Source organism: Oncorhynchus masou, chromosome 23 (genome assembly GCF_036934945.1).
Source record: "Oncorhynchus masou masou isolate Uvic2021 chromosome 23, UVic_Omas_1.1, whole genome shotgun sequence".
Lineage (NCBI taxonomy): Eukaryota > Metazoa > Chordata > Actinopteri > Salmoniformes > Salmonidae > Oncorhynchus > Oncorhynchus masou.
Window position 1 is genome coordinate 20236907 of NC_088234.1, and position 22812 is coordinate 20259718.

The window sequence follows — 22812 nt, forward strand, 5'->3', positions numbered from 1 at the left end:
TCCCACTTGTCTCACCTTGTCCTCTTTCCACCCTCTCCTCTCCTTTTCCTTTCCCACTTGTCTCACCTTGTCCTCTTTTCTCATCTCCTCTCCTATTCTCTTTTCTCCTCTGCTCTCCTTTCCCTTTCCCACTTGTCTCACCTTGTCCTTTTTCCACCCTCTCTTCTCCTTTCCCTTTGCCACTTGTCTCACCTTGTCCTCTTTTCTCCTCTCCTCTTCTCTTTCCACCCTCTCTTCTCCTTTTCCTTTCCCACTTGTCTCACCTTGTCCTCTTTTCTCCTCTCCTCTCCTTTCCCTTTCCCACTTGTCTTACCTTGTCCTCTTTCCACGCTCTCCTCTCCTTTCCCTTTCCCACTTGTCTCACCTTGTCCTCTTTCCACCCTCTCCTCTACTTTCCCTTTCCCACTTGTCTCACCTTGTCCTCTTTTCTCATCTCCTCTCCTCTTCTCTTTTCTCCTCTGCTCTCCTTTCCCTTTCCCACTTGTCTCACCTTGTCCTCTTTCCACCCTCTCTTCTCCTTTCCCTTTCCCACCTGTCTCACCTTGTCCTCTCTTCTCCTCTCCTCTTCTCTTTCCACCCTCTCTTCTCCTTTCCCTTTCCCACTTGTCTCACCTTGTCCTCTTTTCTCCTCTCCTCTTCTCTTTCCACCCTCTCTTCTCCTTTCCCTTTCCCACTTGTCTGACCTTGTCCTATTTTCTCCTCTTATCTCCTCTCCTCTCCTCTTCTCTTTCCACCCTCTCCTCCTTTCCCTTTCCCACTTGTCTCACCTTGTCCTCTTTTCTCCTCTCCTCTTCTCTTTCCACCCTCTCTTCTCCTTTCCCTTTCTCACTTGTCTCACCTTGTCCTCTTTTCACCTCTACTCTCATTTCCCTTTCCCACTTGTCTCACCTTGTCCTCTTTTCTCCTCTCCTCTCCTTTCCCTTTCCCACTTGTCTCACCTTGTCCTCTTTTCTCCTCTCCTCTCCTTTCCCTTTCCCACTTGTCTCACCTTGTCCTCTTTCCACCCTCTCCTCTCCTTTCCCTTTCCCACTTGTCTCACCTTGTCCTCTTTTCTCATCTCCTCTCCTCTTCTCTTTTCTCCTCTCCTCTTCTCTTTTCTCCTCTCCTCTCCTTTAACTTTCCCACTTGTCTCACCTTGTCCTCGTTCCACCCTCTCCTCTCCTTCCCTTTCCCACTTGTCTCACCTTGTCCTCTTTTCTCCTCTCCTCTCCTTTCCCTTTCCCACTTGTCTCACCTTGTCCTCTTTCCACCCTCTCCTCTCCTTTCCCTTTCCCACTTGTCTCACCTTGTCCTCTTTTCTCATCTCCTCTCCTATTCTCTTTTCTCCTCTGCTCTCCTTTCCCTTTCACACTTGTCTCACCTTGTCCTCTTTCCACCCTCTCTTCTCCTTTCCCTTTCCCACTTGTCTCACCTTGTCCTCTTTTCTCCTCTCCTCTTCTCTTTCCACCCTCTCTTCTCCTTTCCCTTTCCCACTTGTCTAACCTTGTCATCTTTTCTCCTCTCCTCTTCTCTTTCCACCCTCTCTTCTCCTTTCCCTTTCCCACTTGTCTGACCTTGTCCTCTTTTCTCCTCTCCTCTTCTCTTTCCCAAAATCTCCTGTCATCTCCTCTTCTCTTTTCTCCTCTCTTCTCCTTTCACTTTCCCACCTGTCTCACCTTGTCATCTTTTCTCCTCTCCTCTCCTTTCCCTTTCCCACTTGTCTCACCTAGTCCTCTTCTCTTTCCCACTTGTCTCACCTTGTCCTCTTTTCTCCTCTCCTCTACTCTTCTCTTTTCTCCTCTCTTCTCCTTTCCCTTTCCCACTTGTCTCACCTTGTCCTCTTTTCTCCTCTCCTTTCCCTTTCACACTCGTCTCACCTTGTCCTCTTTTCTCCTCTCCTCTGCTCTCCTTTTCCTTTCCCACTTGTCTCACCTTGTCCTCTTTTCTACTCCCTTCTCCTTTCCTTTCACACTTGTCTCACCTTGTCCTCTTTTCTCCTCTCCTCTTCTCTTTTCTCATCTGCTCTCCTTTCCTTTTCCCACTTGTCTCACCTTGTCCTATTTTCTCCTCTCCTTTCCCTTTCCCACTTGTCTCACCTTGTCCTCTTTTCTCCTCTCCTCTCCTTTCCCACTTGTCTCACCTTGTCCTCTTTCCACCCTCTCCTCTCCTCTCCCTTTCCCACTTGTCTCACCTTGTCCTCTTTTCTCATCTCCTCTCCTCTTCTCTTTTCTCCTCTCCTCTTCTCTTTTCTCCTCTCCTCTCCTTTCCCTTTCCCACTTGTCTCACCTTGTCCTCGTTCCACCCTCTCCTCTCCTTCCCTTTCCCACTTGTCTCACCTTGTCCTCTTTTCTCCTCTCCTCTCCTTTCCCTTTCCCACTTGTCTTACCTTGTCCTCTTTTCTCCTCTCCTCTCCTTTCCTTTTCCCACTTGTCTCACCTTGTCCTCTTTCCACCCTCTCCTCTCCTTTCCCTTTCCCACTTGTCTCACCTTGTCCTCTTTCCACCCTCTCCTCTCCTTTTCCTTTCCCACTTGTCTCACCTTGTCCTCTTTTCTCATCTCCTCTCCTATTCTCTTTTCTCCTCTGCTCTCCTTTCCCTTTCCCACTTGTCTCACCTTGTCCTTTTTCCACCCTCTCTTCTCCTTTCCCTTTGCCACTTGTCTCACCTTGTCCTCTTTTCTCCTCTCCTCTTCTCTTTCCACCCTCTCTTCTCCTTTTCCTTTCCACTTGTCTCACCTTGTCCTCTTTTCTCCTCTCCTCTCCTTTCCCTTTCCCACTTGTCTTACCTTGTCCTCTTTCCACGCTCTCCTCTCCTTTCCCTTTCCCACTTGTCTCACCTTGTCCTCTTTCCACCCTCTCCTCTACTTTCCCTTTCCCACTTGTCTCACCTTGTCCTCTTTTCTCATCTCCTCTCCTCTTCTCTTTTCTCCTCTGCTCTCCTTTCCCTTTCCCACTTGTCTCACCTTGTCCTCTTTCCACCCTCTCTTCTCCTTTCCCTTTCCCACCTGTCTCACCTTGTCCTCTCTTCTCCTCTCCTCTTCTCTTTCCACCCTCTCTTCTCCTTTCCCTTTCCCACTTGTCTCACCTTGTCCTCTTTTCTCCTCTCCTCTTCTCTTTCCACCCTCTCTTCTCCTTTCCCTTTCCCACTTGTCTGACCTTGTCCTATTTTCTCCTCTTATCTCCTCTCCTCTCCTCTTCTCTTTCCACCCTCTCCTCCTTTCCCTTTCCCACTTGTCTCACCTTGTCCTCTTTTCTCCTCTCCTCTTCTCTTTCCACCCTCTCTTCTCCTTTCCCTTTCTCACTTGTCTCACCTTGTCCTCTTTTCACCTCTACTCTCATTTCCCTTTCCCACTTGTCTCACCTTGTCCTCTTTTCTCCTCTCCTCTCCTTTCCCTTTCCCACTTGTCTCACCTTGTCCTCTTTCCACCCTCTCCTCTCCTTTCCCTTTCCCACTTGTCTCACCTTGTCCTCTTTCCACCCTCTCCTCTCCTTTTCCTTTCCCACTTGTCTCACCTTGTCCTCTTTTCTCATCTCCTCTCCTATTCTCTTTTCTCCTCTGCTCTCCTTTCCCTTTCCCACTTGTCTCACCTTGTCCTTTTTCCACCCTCTCTTCTCCTTTCCCTTTGCCACTTGTCTCACCTTGTCCTCTTTTCTCCTCTCCTCTTCTCTTTCCACCCTCTCTTCTCCTTTTCCTTTCCCACTTGTCTCACCTTGTCCTCTTTTCTCCTCTCCTCTCCTTCCCTTTCCCACTTGTCTTACCTTGTCCTCTTTCCACGCTCTCCTCTCCTTTCCCTTTCCCACTTGTCTCACCTTGTCCTCTTTCCACCCTCTCCTCTACTTTCCCTTTCCCACTTGTCTCACCTTGTCCTCTTTTCTACTCCCTTCTCCTTTCCTTTCACACTTGTCTCACCTTGTCCTCTTTTCTCCTCTCCTCTTCTCTTTTCTCACCTGCTCTCCTTTCCTTTTCCCACTTGTCTCACCTTGTCCTCTTTTCTCCTCTCCTCTCCTTTCTCTTTCCCACTTGTCTCACCTTGTCCTCTTTTCTCCTCTCCTATTCTCTTTCCACGCTCTACTCTCCTTTCCCTTTCCCACTTGTCTCACCTTGTCCTCTTTCCACCCTCTCCTCTACTTTCCCTTTCCCACTTGTCTCACCTTGTCCTCTTTTCTCATCTCCTCTCCTCTTCTCTTTTCTCCTCTGCTCTCCTTTCCCTTTCCCACTTGTCTCACCTTGTCCTCTTTTCTCCTCTCCACTTCTCTTTCCACCCTCTCTTCTCCTTTCCCTTTCCCACTTGTCTGACCTTGTCCTCTTTTCTCCTCTTATCTCCTCTCCTCTCCTCTTCTCTTTCCACCCTCTCCTCCTTTCCCTTTCCCACTTGTCTCACCTTGTCCTCTTTTCTCCTCTCCTCTTCTCTTTCCACCCTCTCTTCTCCTTTCCCTTTCTCACTTGTCTCACCTTGTCCTCTTTTCACCTCTACTCTCCTTTCCCTTTCCCACTTGTCTCACCTTGTCCTCTTTTCTCCTCTCTTCTTCTCTTCTCTCCTCTGCTCTCCTTTCCTTTCCCACTTGTCTCACCTTGTCCTCTTTTCTCCTCTCCTCTTCTCTTTTCTCCTCTGCTCTCCTTTCCCTTTCCCACTTGTCTGATGTCAGAAGGTGAATTCACCAATTTGTAAGTCGCTCTGGATAAGAGCGTCTGCTAAATGACTTAAATGTAAATGTCTCACCTTGTCCTCTTTTCTACTCTCTTCTCCTTTCCCTTTCCCACTTCTTTCACCTTGTCCTCCTTTCTCCTCTCCTCTTTTCTTTTCTCCTCTGCTCTTCTTTCCCTTTCCCACTTGTCTCACCTTGTCCTCTTTCCACCCTCTCCTCTCCTTTCCCTTTCCTACTTGTCTCACCTTGTCCTCTTTTCTCCTCTCCACTTCTCTTTCCACCCTCTCTTCTCCTTTCCCTTTCCCACTTGTCTGACCTTGTCCTCTTTTCTCCTCTTATCTCCTCTCCTCTCCTCTTCTCTTTCCACCCTCTCCTCCTTTCCCTTTCCCACTTGTCTCACCTTGTCCTCTTTTCTCCTCTCCTCTTCTCTTTCCACCCTCTCTTCTCCTTTCCCTTTCTCACTTGTCTCACCTTGTCCTCTTTTCACCTCTACTCTCCTTTCCCTTTCCCACTTGTCTCACCTTGTCCTCTTTTCTCCTCTCTTCTTCTCTTCTCTCCTCTGCTCTCCTTTCCTTTCCCACTTGTCTCACCTTGTCCTCTTTTCTCCTCTCCTCTTCTCTTTTCTCCTCTGCTCTCCTTTCCCTTTCCCACTTGTCTGATGTCAGAAGGTGAATTCACCAATTTGTAAGTCGCTCTGGATAAGAGCGTCTGCTAAATGACTTAAATGTAAATGTCTCACCTTGTCCTCTTTTCTACTCTCTTCTCCTTTCCCTTTCCCACTTCTTTCACCTTGTCCTCCTTTCTCCTCTCCTCTTTTCTTTTCTCCTCTGCTCTTCTTTCCCTTTCCCACTTGTCTCACCTTGTCCTCTTTCCACCCTCTCCTCTCCTTTCCCTTTCCTACTTGTCTCACCTTGTCCTCTTTTCTCCTCTCCTCTTCTCTTTCCACCCTCTCTTCTCCTTTCCCTTTCCTACTTGTATCATCTTGTCCTCTTTTCTCCTCTCCTCTTCTCTTTCCACCCTCTCTTCTCCTTTCCCACTTGTCTCACCTTGTCCTATTTTCTCCTCTCCTCTTTTCTCCTCTGCTCTCCTTTCCCTTTCCCACTTGTCTCACCTTGTCCTCTTTTCTCCTCTCCTCTTCTCTTTCCCACTTGTCTCACCTTGTCCTCTTTTCTCCTCTCCTCTACTCTTCTCTTTTCTCCTCTCTTCTCCTTTCCCTTTCCCACTTGTCTCACCCTGTCCTCTTTTCTCCTCTCCTTTCCCCTTCACACTTGTCTCACCTTGTCCTCTTTTCTCCTCTCCTCTTCTCTCGTCTGCTCTCCTTTCCCTTTCCCACATGTCTCACCTTGTCCTCTTTTCTACTCCCTTCTCATTTCCTTTCCCACTTGTCTCACCTTGTCCTCTTTTCTCCTAGCGTTTACTCTTCTCTTTTCTCCTCTCTTCTCCTTTCCCTTTACCACTTGTCTCACCTTGTCATCTTTTCTCCTCTCCTCTCCTTTCCCTTTCCCACTTGTCTCACATTGTCCTCTTTTCTCCTCTCCTCTTCTCTTTTCTCCTCTGCTCTCCTTTCCCTTTCCCACTTTTCTCACCTTGTCCTCTTTCCTCTTCTCCTCTCCTCTTCTCTTTTCTCCTCTCCTCTCCTTTCCCTTTCCCACTTGTCTCACCTTGTCCTCTTTTCTCCTCTCCTCGTCTCTTTTCTCCTCTCTTCTCCTTTCCCTTTCCCACTTGTCTCACCTTGTCCTCTTTTCTCCTCTCCTCGTCTCTTTTCTCCTCTCTTCTCCTTTCCCTTTCCCACTTGTCTCACCTTGTTCTCTTTTCTCCGCTCCTCTTCTCTTTTTCTCCTCTGCTCTCCTTTCCCTTTCCCACTTGTCTCACCTTGTCATCTTTTCTCCTCTCCTCTTCCTTCCCTTTCCCACTTGTCTCACCTTGTCCTCTTCTCTTTCCCACTTGTCTCACCTTGTCCTCTTTTCTCCTCTCCTCTACTCTTCTCTTTTCTCCTCTCTTCTCCTTTCCCTTTCCCACTTGTCTCACCTTGTCCTCTTTTCTCCTCTCCTTTCCCTTTCACACTCGTCTCACCTTGTCCTCTTTTCTCCTCTCCTCTGCTCTCCTTTCCCTTTCCCACTTGTCTCACCTTGTCCTCTTTTCTACTCCCTTATCATTTCCTTTCACACTTGTCTCACCTTGTCCTCTTTTCTCCTCTCCTCTTCTCTTTCCACCCTCTCTTCTCCTTTCCCTTTCTCACTTGTCTCACCTTGTCCTCTTTTCACCTCTACTCTCCTTTCCCTTTCCCACTTGTCTCACCTTGTCCTCTTTTCTCCTCTCTTCTTCTCTTCTCTCCTCTGCTCTCCTTTCCTTTCCCACTTGTCTCACCTTGTCCTCTTTTCTCCTCTCCTCTTCTCTTTTCTCCTCTGCTCTCCTTTCCCTTTCCCACTTGTCTGATGTCAGAAGGTGAATTCACCAATTTGTAAGTCGCTCTGGATAAGAGCGTCTGCTAAATGACTTAAATGTAAATGTCTCACCTTGTCCTCTTTTCTACTCTCTTCTCCTTTCCCTTTCCCACTTCTTTCACCTTGTCCTCCTTTCTCCTCTCCTCTTTTCTTTTCTCCTCTGCTCTTCTTTCCCTTTCCCACTTGTCTCACCTTGTCCTCTTTCCACCCTCTCCTCTCCTTTCCCTTTCCTACTTGTCTCACCTTGTCCTCTTTTCTCCTCTCCACTTCTCTTTCCACCCTCTCTTCTCCTTTCCCTTTCCCACTTGTCTGACCTTGTCCTCTTTTCTCCTCTTATCTCCTCTCCTCTCCTCTTCTCTTTCCACCCTCTCCTCCTTTCCCTTTCCCACTTGTCTCACCTTGTCCTCTTTTCTCCTCTCCTCTTCTCTTTCCACCCTCTCTTCTCCTTTCCCTTTCTCACTTGTCTCACCTTGTCCTCTTTTCACCTCTACTCTCCTTTCCCTTTCCCACTTGTCTCACCTTGTCCTCTTTTCTCCTCTCTTCTTCTCTTCTCTCCTCTGCTCTCCTTTCCTTTCCCACTTGTCTCACCTTGTCCTCTTTTCTCCTCTCCTCTTCTCTTTTCTCCTCTGCTCTCCTTTCCCTTTCCCACTTGTCTGATGTCAGAAGGTGAATTCACCAATTTGTAAGTCGCTCTGGATAAGAGCGTCTGCTAAATGACTTAAATGTAAATGTCTCACCTTGTCCTCTTTTCTACTCTCTTCTCCTTTCCCTTTCCCACTTCTTTCACCTTGTCCTCCTTTCTCCTCTCCTCTTTTCTTTTCTCCTCTGCTCTTCTTTCCCTTTCCCACTTGTCTCACCTTGTCCTCTTTCCACCCTCTCCTCTCCTTTCCCTTTCCTACTTGTCTCACCTTGTCCTCTTTTCTCCTCTCCTCTTCTCTTTCCACCCTCTCTTCTCCTTTCCCTTTCCTACTTGTATCATCTTGTCCTCTTTTCTCCTCTCCTCTTCTCTTTCCACCCTCTCTTCTCCTTTCCCACTTGTCTCACCTTGTCCTATTTTCTCCTCTCCTCTTTTCTCCTCTGCTCTCCTTTCCCTTTCCCACTTGTCTCACCTTGTCCTCTTTTCTCCTCTCCTCTTCTCTTTCCCACTTGTCTCACCTTGTCCTCTTTTCTCCTCTCCTCTACTCTTCTCTTTTCTCCTCTCTTCTCCTTTCCCTTTCCCACTTGTCTCACCCTGTCCTCTTTTCTCCTCTCCTTTCCCCTTCACACTTGTCTCACCTTGTCCTCTTTTCTCCTCTCCTCTTCTCTCGTCTGCTCTCCTTTCCCTTTCCCACATGTCTCACCTTGTCCTCTTTTCTACTCCCTTCTCATTTCCTTTCCCACTTGTCTCACCTTGTCCTCTTTTCTCCTAGCGTTTACTCTTCTCTTTTCTCCTCTCTTCTCCTTTCCCTTTACCACTTGTCTCACCTTGTCATCTTTTCTCCTCTCCTCTCCTTTCCCTTTCCCACTTGTCTCACATTGTCCTCTTTTCTCCTCTCCTCTTCTCTTTTCTCCTCTGCTCTCCTTTCCCTTTCCCACTTTTCTCACCTTGTCCTCTTTCCTCTTCTCCTCTCCTCTTCTCTTTTCTCCTCTCCTCTCCTTTCCCTTTCCCACTTGTCTCACCTTGTCCTCTTTTCTCCTCTCCTCGTCTCTTTTCTCCTCTCTTCTCCTTTCCCTTTCCCACTTGTCTCACCTTGTCCTCTTTTCTCCTCTCCTCGTCTCTTTTCTCCTCTCTTCTCCTTTCCCTTTCCCACTTGTCTCACCTTGTTCTCTTTTCTCCGCTCCTCTTCTCTTTTCTCCTCTGCTCTCCTTTCCCTTTCCCACTTGTCTCACCTTGTCATCTTTTCTCCTCTCCTCTTCCTTCCCTTTCCCACTTGTCTCACCTTGTCCTCTTCTCTTTCCCACTTGTCTCACCTTGTCCTCTTTTCTCCTCTCCTCTACTCTTCTCTTTTCTCCTCTCTTCTCCTTTCCCTTTCCCACTTGTCTCACCTTGTCCTCTTTTCTCCTCTCCTTTCCCTTTCACACTCGTCTCACCTTGTCCTCTTTTCTCCTCTCCTCTGCTCTCCTTTCCCTTTCCCACTTGTCTCACCTTGTCCTCTTTTCTACTCCCTTATCATTTCCTTTCACACTTGTCTCACCTTGTCCTCTTTTCTCCTCTCCTCTCCTCTTTTCTCATCTGATCTCCTTTCCTTTTCCCACTTGTCTCACCTTGTCCTCTTTTCTCCTCTCCTTTCTCTTTCCCACTTGTCTCACCTTGTCCTCTTTTCTCCTCTCCTCTTCTCTTTCCACCCTCTCTTCTCCTTTCCCTTTCTCACTTGTCTCACCTTGTCCTCTTTTCACCTCTACTCTCCTTTCCCTTTCCCACTTGTCTCACCTTGTCATCTTTTCTCCTCTCTTCTTCTCTTTTCTCCTCTGCTCTCCTTTCCCTTTCCCACTTTTCTCACCTTGTCCTCTTTTCTGCTCTCCTCTTCTCTTTCCCTCTTGTCTCACCTTGTCCTCTTTTCTCCTCTCCTCTTCTCTTCTCTCCTCTGCTCTCCTTTCCCTTTCCCACCTGTCTCAACCTTGTCCTCTTTTCTACTCTCTTCTCCTTTCCTTTCCCACTTGTCTCACCTTGTCCTCTTTTCTTCTCTCCTCTTCTCTTTTCTCCTCTGCTCTCCTTTCCCTTTCCCACTTGTCTCACCTTGTCCTCTTTTCTCCTTTCCCTTTCCCATTTGTCTCACCTTGTCCTCTTTTCTCCTCTCCTCTCCCCTTGTCCTCTTTTCTCCTCTCTTCTCCTTTCCCTTTCCCACTTGTCTCACCTTGTCCTCTTTTCTCCTCTCCTATCCTTTCCCTTTCCCACTTGTCTCACCTTGTCCTCTTTTCTCCTCTCCTCTTCTCTTTTCTACTCTGCTCTCCTTTGCCTTTCCCACTTGTCTCACCTTGTCCTCTTTTCTACTCTCTTCTCCTTTCCCTTTCCCACTTCTTTCACCTTGTCCTCCTTTCTCCTCTCCTCTTCTCTTTCCACCCTCTCTTCTCCTTTCCCTTTCCTACTTGTCTCACCTTGTCCTCTTTTCTCCTCTCCTCTTCTCTTTCCACCCTCTCTTCTCCTTTCCCACTTGTCTCACCTTGTCCTATTTTCTCCTCTCCTCTTCTCTTATCTCCTCTCCTCTCCTCTTATCTCCTCTTCTCTTTCCACCCTCTCTTCTCCTTTCCCTTTCCCACTTGTCTCACCTTGTCCTCTTTTCTCCTCTCCTCTCCTTTCCCTTTCCCACTTGTCTCACCTTGTCCTCTTTCCTCCTCTCCTCTCCTCTCATCTTTTCTCCTCTCTTCTCCTTTCCCTTTCCCACTTGTCTCACCTTGTCATCTTTTCTCCTCTGCTCTCCTTTCCCTTTCCCATTTTTCTCACCTTGTCCTCTTTTCTCCTCTCCTCTCCTTTCCCTTTCCCACTTGTCTCACCTTGTCCTCTTTCCTCCTCTCCTCTCCTCTCATCTTTTCTCCTCTCTTCTCCTTTCCCTTTCCCACTTGTCTCACCTTGTCATCTTTTCTCCTCTGCTCTCCTCTCCTTTCCCTTTCCCACTTGTCTCACCTTGTCCTCTTTTCTCCTCTCCTCTCCTCTTCTCTATTCTCCTCTCCTTTTCCTTTCCCTTTCCCACTTGTCTCATCATGTCCTCTTTTCTCCTCTCCTCTTCTCTTTTCTCATCTCCCCTCCTATCGTGTCCTTCCATGTATCCACCTGTTCTACTTCCTGTTCTATTCCAGTCTTGTGTCTTCTCATATCAACCTCTATTGTTCCAGCCTGGGTTTGCCTGTCCACTTATGCCTTACATAGAAATAAACATCTTCACTGTACAGAGTGACTAACCCACTATGAGATTCACAATGGAGGAAGTGTAGTACAGGGTGTATTCTTCCAAGGTTTAGTTAGTAATTAGAGGGAAAATACCCAGACAGCAAAGACGAGTATGTTCTGTAGTATTTCAAAAGACTGAGAATAGACTTGTGTGAGATATGATGTGTGTGTGTGTGTGTGTGTGTGTGTGTGTGTGTGTGTGTGTGTGTGTGTGTGTGTGTGTGTGTGTGTGTGTGTGTGTGTGTGTGTGTGTGTGTGTGTATGTGTGTGTGTATGTGTGTGTGTATGTACTATGGTGAGAGGAGAAGGAACATAGATTCAATTCTAAGACATCAGCAGATGAGATCCTGTGGCCCAGAGGCAAAGCTGCTGTTACAGGAGCCAATACCTGTGTACTGCAGGAGCACACAACATCAGAGAGAAAGAGAGAGAAGGGGGGAAAGAGAGGGGGGGAAGAGATAGAGGGAGGGAGGGAGGGAGGGGAGGAGGAGAATGGAGGGCAGTGAGTGGGAGAGAGAGAAAGAGGGAGCAGAGAGAGGGAAAGACAGTGAAATAGAGAGGGGTTGGATAGAGAAGTGAGGAGGGAGAGAGAGAGAAGAAGCAGAGAGAGAGAGAGAGAGGGGGGGATGTGGAGGAGAGAGAGAGGGAAAGAGAGTGAAAGAGAGAAGGGAGGGAGAGAGAGAGGAAGCAGAAAGAGAGGGGGGATGCAGAGGCGAGAGAGAGCATTGAGAGAGAGGCAAAGAGTGAAAGAGACATGGATGGGAGAGAGAAGCGAGGAGGGAGAGAGAGAGAAGAAGCAGAGAGAGAGAGAGAGAGAGAATGTGGAGGAGAGAGAGAGGGAAAGAGAGTGAAAGAGAGAAGGGAGGGAGAGAGAGAGGAAGCAGAAAGAGAGGGGGGATGCAGAGGCGAGAGAGAGAGCATTGAGAGAGAGAGGCAAAGAGTGAAAGAGACAAGGATGGGAGAGAGAAGCGAGGAGGGAGAGAGAGAGAGGAAGCAGAGAGAGAGAGAGGGAGAGCGAGAGCAGAGAGAGAGAGAGGGAATGAGAGAAGTATGGGAGAGAGAAGCGAGGAGGGGGAGAGAGAGAGAGAGGGAAGGGGTATAGAAAGAGGGAGAGAAAACAGGGCAGAGAGAAGGCAGTACAGTAATGAGTGTTGAGTCCGACAGAGAGAGCAGAAGATGAGAGGTTGTGAGAAAACTCAAGAGAGAGGCAAAGAGAGGGACACACTACAGAGCTACCTCTGCATCTTCCTCCACCATTAACCAATTTTACTAAGAGTGCACTCTGGTTAGCTCTTGTCAGTACTCTACCATCTCTGTCTCCAGACCATTTCTTTCATCTTCTCTTTACTTTGTTCCTCTATGTTATCTTGAAGAGCAGGGTAATAAACAGACAATAAAGTGATATAAAGTACATTCATTAAGATATAACTTTTGTTCACCAAGGCCCGATTAACATACAGAACATTGCAGCCTCGATTCAAAGACTAATTATAGGTGAAGTAATAAGTATTATTGTGTTATATATAGTGTTATATTATTAGGATCCCCATTAGCTGTTGCAAAAGCAGCAGCTACTCTTCCTGGGGTCCACACAAAACATGAAACATGACATAATATCGGCCAACATGACAGAACATTAAATGACACGAACAGCTCAAGCAGGAACTACATAGAGTTGGTCGCCCCTTTGCTGCTATAACCTCTTGATGCTCTGGGGGCGCTATTTCATTTTTGGATGAAAAACGTTCCCGTTTTAAACAAGATATTTTGTCACAAAAAGATGCTTGACTATGCATATAATTGATAGCTTTCGAAAGAAAACACTCTGACGTGTCCAGAACTACCAAGATATTTTCTGTGCGTGCCCTAGAACGTGAGCTTCAGGCAAAACCAAGATGAGACGGCATCCAGGAAATGAGCAGGATTTTTGAGGCTCTGTTTTCCATTGTCTCCTTATATGGCTGTGAATGCGAGAGGAGTAAGTCTGCCCTTTCTGCCGTTTCCCCAAGGTGTCTGCAGCATTGTGACGTATTTGTAGGCATATCATTGGAAGATTGACCATAAGAGACCACATTTACCAGGTGTCCGCCCGGTGTCCTGCGCCGAAATTGGAGCGCAAAAGTCAGCTGCAAGTATTTTTCCATGGAATTTAGAGAAGAATGCAAGCTTCCACGAACGATATATAAATGAAGAGATATGTGAAAAAACACCTTGAGGATTGATTCCAAACAACGTTTGCCATGTTTTGGTCGATATTATGGAGTTAATTCGGAAAAAGTTTGACGTTGTAGGTGACTGAATTTTCGGTTCGTTTCGGTAGCCAAATGCGATGTACAAAACGGAACGATTTCTCCTACACACAGACGCTTTCAGGAAAAACTGCGCATTTGGTATGTAACTGAGAGTCTCCTCATTGAAAACATCCGAAGCTCTTCAAAGGTAAATGATTTTATTTATTTGGTTATCTGGTTTTTGTGAAAATGTTGCGTGCTAAATGCTACTCAAAATGCTAAGCTAGCTTAGCATACTCTTACACAAATTAGTCAATTTCTATGGTTCAAAAGCATTTTTTGAAAATCTGAGATGACAGTGTTGTTAAGAAAAGGCTAAGCTTGAAAGCAGACGCATTATTTTCATTTTATTTGCGATTTTCAGAAATCGTTAACGTTGCGTTATGCTAATGAGCCTGAGGCTTTAGTCACGATCCCGGATCCGGGATGGGGAGTTTCAACAGGATAACAGCCTCCACTTCTGGGAAGGCTTTCCACTATATGTTGGAACATTGCTGTGGGGACTTGTTTCCATTCAGCCACAAGAGCATGAGTGAGGTCGGCACTGATTTTGGGCGAATAGGCCTGGCTCGCAGTCGGGGGTTACAATTCATCTCAAAGGTGTTTGATGGGGTTGAGGTCAGGGCTCTGTGCAGGCCAATCAAGTTCTTCCACACTGATCTCGACAAACCATTTCTGTATGGACCTCACTTTGTGCACAGGTGCATTGTCATGTTGCAACAGGAAAGGGCCTTCCCGAAATTGTTGCCCCAAAGTTGGAAGCACATAATTGTCGGGAATGTCATTATATGCTGTAGTGTTAAGATTTCCCTTTAACCTCTTGGAACTCTAGGGGCGCAATTTCATTTTTGGATGAAAAACGTTCCCGTTTTAAACAAGATATTTTGTCACAAAAAGATTCTCGACTATGCATATAATTGCTACTGTTCGAAAGAAAACACTCTGACGTGTCCAGAAATACAAAGATCTTCTCTGTGCGTGCCCTTTAACGTGAGCTTCAGGCAAAACCAAGATGAGATGGCATCCAGGAAATGACAAGGATTTTTGAGGCTCTGTTTGTCATGATCTCCTTATATGGCTGTGAACGCAAGAGGAATGAGTCTGCCCTTTCTGTCGTTTCCCCAAGGTGTCTGCAGCATTGTGACGTATTTGTAGGCAGATCATTGGAAGATTGACCATAAGAGACCACATTTACCACGTGTCCGCCCGGTGTCCTGCGCCGAAATTGGTGCGCAAAAGTCACCTGCCAGTATTTTTCCAAACAATACAGAGACTAAAGCAAGCTTCCACGAACTGCATGTCAATGAAGAGATATGTGAAAAAACACCTTGAGGACTGATTCCAAACAACGTTTGCCATGTTTCGGTCGATATTATGTAGTTAATCCGGAAAAAGTTTTACGTTGTAGGTGACTGCATTTTCGGTTCGTTTCAGTAGCCAGGCGCAATGTAGAAAACGGAACGATTTCTCCTACACACAGACGCTTTCAGGAAACACTGCGCATTTGGTGTGTAACTGAGAGTCTCCTCATTGAAAACATCAGAAGCTCTTCAAAGGTAAATGATTTTATTTATTTGGTTATCTGGTTTTTGTGAAAATGTTGCGTGCTACATGTTATTCAAAATGCATTGCTAGCTTTGCATACTCTTACACAAATTAGTCAATTTCTATGGTTCAAAAGCATATTTTGAAAATCTGAGATGACAGTGTTGTTAAGAAAAGGCTAAGCTTGAGAGCAGATGCATTATTTTCATTTTATTTGCGATTTTCAGAAATCGTTAACGTTACATTATGCTAATGAACTTCAGGCTATAACTGTATACAGGGTTTTTTCATAGCCAAACGTGAACAAAACGGAGCGATTTGTCCTACACAAATAATATTTTTTTGAAAAACTGCACATTTGCTATGTAACTGAGAGTCTCCTCATTGAAAACATCCGAAGCTCTTCAAAGGTAAATGATTTTATTTATTTGGTTATCTGGCTTTTGTGAAAATGTTGCGTGCTACATGCTACACAAAATGCTATGCTAGCTTTGCATACTCTTACACAAATTAGTCAATTTCTATGGTTCAAAAGCATATTTTGAAAATCTGAGATGACAGTGTTGTTAAGAAAAGGCTAAGCTTGAGAGCAAACGCATTATTTTAATTTTATTTGCGATTTTCAGAAATCGTTAACGTTGCGTTATGCTAATGAGCCTGAGGCTTTAGTCACAATCCCGGATCCGGGATGGGGAGTTTCAAGAGGTTAATGGAACTAAGGGGCCAAGACCGAACCACGAAAAACAGCCCCAGACCATTATTCCTCCACAAAACTTTACAATTGGCACTATGCAGGTAGTGTTCTCCTGGCATCCGCCAAACTCAGATCAGAGTCCAATGGCGGCGAGCTTTACACCACTCCATCCGACGCTTGGCATTGCACATGGTGATCTTCCATGGCCGAGGCAGGCCTTTTCATGAAGCTCCCGACGAACAGTTCTTGTGCTGACAATGCTTCCAGAGGCAGTTTGGAACTCGGTAGTGAGTGTTGCAACCGAGGACAGACAATCTTGACTTGCTACACCCTTCAACACTCTGTGGATCCATTCTGTGAGCTTCTGTGGCCTACCACTTCACGGCTGATCCGTTGTTGCTCCTAGACATTTCCACTTCACAATAACAGCCCTTATAGTTGACTCTAGCAGGGCGGACTTGTTGGAAAGGTGACATCCTAAGACGATGGCACTTTGAAAGTCACTAAGCTCTCGGTAAGGCCGTTTTACTGCGAATGTCCGCCTATGGAGATTGCATGGATGTGTGCTCAATTTTATACACATGTCAGCAACGGGTGTGACTGAAATAGCTGAATGCACTAATTTGAAGCGGTGTCCACATTCTTTTGTATATATAGTGTATTTGTCCTATTCCACACATACAAAGGACAGATGTGACATATTAATGCTATTTTTCTCAAATCAGACATCCTGTATAGTCTGGCTGTAGTTTAGGTAACATGTTTTTATTGTCCTGTTTAAATACTTCACATGTAAGGTTGAGGACACCGCTTTCCTGGGAAAATGAGTATGTCTGTTGCACTGTGCTGCATATAAATAGAGTTGTTTTCGCATGGTTTTATTGCAGAGAAACTGCACTGATTCTATCAATTTTTCAAAACGTTTGAACAAATTTGTAAAGATTATTGGTCAAATATTGAAAATATTTCTTGGTATTTCGTGATAAATGTTAGATTTGTTTTTTTCTAGGTTTACCAACATGTCCTTGGAGCAACTACACTGAACACAAATATAAACGCATCATTGGTCCTCTGTTTCATGAGCTGAAATAAAAGATCCCACAAATGTGCCATATGCACAAAAAGTGTATTTCTTTCAAATGATGTGCACAAATGTATTTACATCCCTGTTACTGAGCATTTCTCCTTTGACAAGAGAATCCATCCACCTGACAGGTGTGGCATATCAATAAGAGCTGTTGCCAGATAATTTTATGTTCATTTCTCTACCATAAGCCACCTAAAACGTTATTTTCGAGAATTTGGCAGTACGTCCAACCTGCCTCACAAACGCAGACCACGTGTAACTATGCCAGCCCAGGACCTCCACATCTGGCTTCTTCCCCTGCAGGATCGTCTGAAACCAACCACCTGGACAGCTGATGAAACTGTGGGTTTGCACAACTGAAGAATTTCTGCACAAACTGTCAGAAACCGTCTCAGGGAAGCTCATCTGTGTGCTCGTCGTTCTCGCCAAGGCCTTAACCTGATGGCGTCGGCATTGTAACTGACTTCAGTGTGCCAGTACTCACCTTCGATGGCCCGGCATGGTGTGGGCCAGGGGTCCACCGTTGTGAACAGAGAGCCCCATGGTGGCGGTGGGGTTACAGTATGGGTGGGCAAAAGCTACAGACAACAAACACAATTGCATTTTATCAATGACAACTTGAATGCACAGATATACCTTGATGAGTCCCATTGTTGTGACATTCATCCGCCGCCATCATCCCATGTATCAGCATGATAATGCATGGCCCAATGTTGCAAGAATCTGTACATAATTCCTGGAAGCTGAAAATGACCCAATCCTTCCATGGCCTGCATACTCACCAGACATGTCACCCATTGATCACGTTTGGGATGCTCTGTGTCGACTTGTACAACAGTGTGTTCTACCTCCCACGAATATCCAGCAACTTCTCACAGCAATTGGAGAGGAGTGGGACAACATTCCATAGGCCACAATCAACAGCCTGATCAACTCTATACGAAGGAGATGTGTCGCGCTGCATGAGACAAATTGTGGTCACACCAGATACTGACTGGTTTTCTGAACCACACCTCTATCTTTCTCTTAAAGTATCTGTGACCAACAGATGCATATCTGTATTCCCAGTCATGTGAAATCCATAGATTAGTACCTAATGAATTTATTTAAAATGAACGATTTCTTTATATGAACTGTAACTCAGTAAAATCTTAGAAATTGTTGCATGTTGCATTTATATTTTTGTTCAGTGTAATCGACAGGTCTATGATAAAACAGAGATAAACGTAGAGGTGAAGTGTGTGTGTGTGTGTGTGTGTGTAAGGTTCTGTGATCATGTTCTAGGGGCTCAGGTGGGCCTCAGTCCTTTTTGATACAATTTAACGGAGGGGTGTGAGAGAGCGGGACAGTGACACACACACACACACACACACACACACACACACACACACACACACACACACACACACACACACACACACACACACACACACACACACACACACACACACACACACACACACACACACACACACACACACACACACACACACACACACACACACACACACACACACACTCCTATCCTCAGAGATCAATCAATCTTTTTATATGGGGTCAGTATAGAACATTGCTACAGCCAAATAACCTCCTTACCTTCACAACACCTGAACCTAGGAGAAAGCATTACGAAGTGCTAGTCAAGGACTTGCAGTTGTCATTGACAACATGTTTCTTCATTTCTTTGGCTTGAATATGGTTTCTTGAATGACTACCGAATGCTTTCTGTTTACTCATTAAAATCAGAAATGTTTTTTTCATACAAAGCATTGAAAGTGTTCAATAAAATGTCTGTGTTATACAGAGAAACTCAATTGGACTATTGTAAGCCTAAGGGTCCACTCAGGTGATATGTATCGTGATGGAATTCACTATCAGGCCAAAGCAACAACAGCCAAATAGCACCGTGACAATGCCTCTAGTCGTGACAGGAAGTCAGAGGCAGGAAGTAGATGTTACAGTAATACTTGGGCTATGTTCCAATTATCTCTTCTACGTCCCAAAGTGTACACTTGTTCACGTCTCTTTACTAATTTGAAAGGAATGACTGGCATAAGAAATCTGGTGGAAACGCCCCCTAGCACACACCTTAACAATTCAATGCTTTAAGATTTGTGGGAATTAGTGAACAAGTGAACACTTCAGGAGAAAGAAGATTTTATTGGGATGGACCCAGGGCCTTATTCACGAGGTCACAACGTCGAACAATATTTACATAGAAATGTATTCTCTCTCTCGCTCTCTCTCTCGAGATGTATTATGTTTTAAGTCCTCTGTCTGACATGAGTCTCTAGCAAAATAAGGTGGATTTTCAGCTCGACACATGACATTTCTATCTGAAACTTTGTAAACAGAAGTGACACCCTCCTGAATAAGCTCCAGGAGTTAGTATTAAGACCTTCCTGTATTGAGGACTTAGGAGTCCGGTTTTTGAAAGGTGACATGGGTGGAGGTCTAGTAAACAGAGGTATGAATTAGTATTTGACATTTGGAAAATTCAGTGACGTTATGAGGTTAGGGACAGGTATTCTGTTTTCAGAAACATGATCTATTGTAAAACATTCATTTCATGAAGCCAATCTGTAGTTGGCCCCACTGATAGCCATATCACAACCTGTGTCAATGTGTTCGAGCAAAGAGAAACTCCATATTATCTTTACCCCAACTCTGCACACCTTTCACCTAAGAAAATACCCATTAAATATCAAAAGAACACCCAAGAGAAAAATATGAACTTTTGTACACTCAAAAAAAGAGCTGAAACATAAGAAAATGATGTGCATCATATCGACAACAGCCATTTTCTATTGGTCAAGAAATCACTCCAAGAGGCAAGATGGGGGCAGCTAATAGTGTTGTTGTGTCTGTTTCTGTTGAGAAAACACAAAGGAAGAGGCCTTCATTCTGATAAAAAGGAGAATAATGTATTTCTTTAAAAAAACATCTAAATTTCTCCCTTTTTCTTTCTTTCTACCTATCTCTCTCTCTCTCTCAATTTTGCCCTCTCTTTCTGTATCTGGCTCAGGCTCCCCTAACCTTGACTTTTGAAGCTCGGTACATCTATCCCACCGTGAGTCATATCTCAATAGCTATTCGGCTGCATCACATTAACATGAACTTGAATTAATGTTGTGGGAGGAAGAACAATGGTGAAAGAAAAATGTTATATAGAGGCCATATTCCAGGCCGTCAAACTCCCTGTCTAGTCAGTCAGTCAGGCAATGTGACTGAGAGGTTTTTTTGTATATACGAAATGACGTCTATAGAGATGACACAATGTTGATTTCATAACTATTATATTAGTCTAATCTTGCCCACCAGCCGGCTCGTTCTCGCTGTATGCGATAGCAATTGAACCTGGTGATGAGGTTAGCCAAGGACTGTCATCATCAAACTGCTATTAAGTTAATGCTTTCTCTCAGTGAATAAGCTATTGGTTCTATGAATTCTAAATGAATACGATGATACTGAATCAACACAGACACAAACGCCAACACATTGTATATATTTAAACACATATGTCGTGTACCGCATAGCTAATAGATGTCTGTTTACTTATGTCTCTCTATATATCCCACCCAAAAATACTTTTAGAAACAAGAAAAAAAGGAAAAACATGCAACGAAAAATACCTTCATCTCTCGGTCTGTTCATTGTAGACTCATGGTGTTTTTTTGTGAGCGGACCTATAGGGTGCAAGAAAAAAAGGGGGGGGGAAAAAGAGAAAAGAGAAAATTCAAAAAAGATTACTGGCAAAAAAATGCTAAGAAAAAATGAAAAGAAGAAAAGAAGAAAGAGCAAAAAAAGAGAAAGTTCAGCAAGTCTTTTCTGTCTCTTTCTAAAAACAGACTCATTATTAGAAAAGACAACAACCGCTTCTGTCAAGATAAAAGAACGACCTCCAATCTGAAGACTCAATCACGCCTTGTCACCCGGGAGAAACAGATAAATAGTTGTTTACTAGTGGTTTATCGGTTGCGCTGCCCTTCTGGGACCCATGTTTTGTTACTTGTGTTCAAGTTGTGTTTATGGCTTCAGGGAACCATAGTAAAAATCTATGAAAGGAGGATAAGAGAATGAGTATCTGTGGTTAGAAAAACATCTCCCACCCTTACTCCCCCCTTCTCCCCTCACAACCCAAAAAAGGAACGTCGGGCAGAGGGGTACAAAAGGGGAGGAGTGGGCCTCGTCGAAACCAAAACCAAACGCTGACTTCATCCAAAATCGACAACAACCCCCTGTTGTGACCCATGAGTAGCGTGCTACATTTTTTCACACAAACACTGACACACTCCTTCCTTTTCCCTATATGTAAACTACAGTTCCCACAATGCTTTGTACAACATCAACAAGATAAACACATTAGATTCGTTTTTTTTTAAACACACACAACAAAATGATATCTTTATTAGTCAGCCATCGTTAGTGAGAGAGAGACACAGGGGAAGGGACCTGTAACAATGAGAGATCATGTTAAGCATGCATTAGAAAACAGGGGAAAGGGACACAGGTGTGCTATGTGTGTGTGTGTGTGTGTGTGTGTGTGTGTGTGTGTGTGTGTGTGTGTGTGTGTGTGTGTGTGTGTGTGTGTGTGTGTGTGTGTGTGTGTGTGTGTGTGTGTGTGTGTGTGTGTGTATATATGTGTGTGTGTATGTGTGTGTGTGTGTGTGTGTGTGCGTGTGTGTGTGTGTGTGTGTATATATGTGTGTGTGTATGTGTGTGTGTGTGTGTGTGTGTGCGTGTGTGTGGCTTAGCGGTAAACCTCAATGACATTCCCCCCAGTGAATGAGTAATTACACATACAACGCACAACAAGCTGTGTGTCAATTAGAAATGACATGTAGGTTGATGCTAGTTAGCGGAGTGTGTGCTGTGTGGTGGGTAAAAGATGCATGTAATTCAATCTGCATCTGCCCACCAGCTATTCTTGGCAAACGGAGGAGAGGGATGGAGAGGGAGAGGGAAGAGAGAGAGAGAACAGAGTGATGCTGCTAGTCTCTCCTCTCTCTCCCCTCCCCTCCCCTCATAAGTGGAAGTTTGTTGTTGAGGAACTAATCTTGTGATATGCAAAGCAGCAATCAGGGAAGCAGCCAATCAAGAAAGAGGCCTGGGCTAACAGGAAGCACCATCTGCTGTTGGGCTTACAGCTAGCTAGGAGGGAAACAATGGGCAGGACTCCATCACTGTCCCCCCCTGCCAATCACAGCCCTGCCCTGCTCTGATAGGCCAGAAACCAGGAAGTCTGTCTATATGTGTTATTTGTGGACAAATGAAGTTATGTAACTGCAGTGACAGCTCAGAAAAGGTCTACATAGATAGACAACCATAAGAGTGTGTGATTGTGTCACTGGCTGTTCTTAATGAAGTTCACCGTCAGTCAGATCAAAATGAACCCGAGGTAAAATGGTTTACAGATGCAAAACATGGGGTAGAACTTAAAGAATTGCGACCCTTCGCGATGCTGATTGGATACAGCTATGCAACTGGGAAGAGAAAATGCAGCATGTCAACCTGTCCGACGTGTTCTGTGTGTAGGGTACATCGTTCAACATAATGATTATTTATGGACTGTGAAAAGACAGAAGGGTTGATATCCCCTAATAACAAAGTCAATGAATCCCTGTCCACTGGATCTAGACACCTTTCAAGTCACAAGGAGGATTTAAGAGGCTGCGCTAATGTTTACCACAGCATTTTCGGGCAGAAAATGTAGAAGAAAAGCTTTGCCGGGAAGTGATTTTTTGGAAAGAGCTAAAACAAGTGTAAACTGGAACAATAACAGTGTTTGTTTAGCAGGGTCGAGTGTTAGAATATTATTATAAACGCTTTTGACATCCATCACCATAGTGTAATTGACCCTTGCTAAAAGTTACTGTACATTTAGTGAGGAAAAAGGAACCTTATCCTCTGTTTCATTACAACTCCTCTCCTCTATGCACTCAAATCAAATCAAATGTATTTATAAAGCCCTTCTTACATCAGCTGATATCTCAAAGTGCTGTACAGAAACCCAGCCTAAAACCCCAAACAGCAAGCAATGCAGGTGTAGAAGCACTCCCACTCTTTCTCCCTCCTCACTTCCAAAAAATATACCTTATTTCCTCCTTTCCTTTCCCTCCCATCTCCCGGCAAACTCTCATACACTTTGAACGTTTGCTCTGGCCTGCCTAGAGCGCCATATGGGTAGGGTTTGGCCGTTTCCGGACCATTCTATTGGCTCGATCAGGCAAGCTCAATCAACCACAGATAAAGTATTTGAAAT

General features: G+C 45.0%; 1 protein-coding gene across 3 annotated transcripts in view; it reads right to left on the minus strand.

The window, feature by feature from the left end:
* LOC135510524 (neuroligin-2-like) overlaps positions 1 to 22812 on the minus strand; it is a 329641-nt gene that overhangs the window by 169891 nt on the left and 136938 nt on the right. For all 3 annotated transcript variants that reach the window (XM_064931530.1, XM_064931531.1, XM_064931528.1), the window contains one exon: positions 20183 to 20236. In XM_064931530.1, the coding sequence (XP_064787602.1) occupies positions 20183 to 20236 (54 nt within the window). The remainder of the gene's footprint in view (positions 1 to 20182; positions 20237 to 22812) is intronic.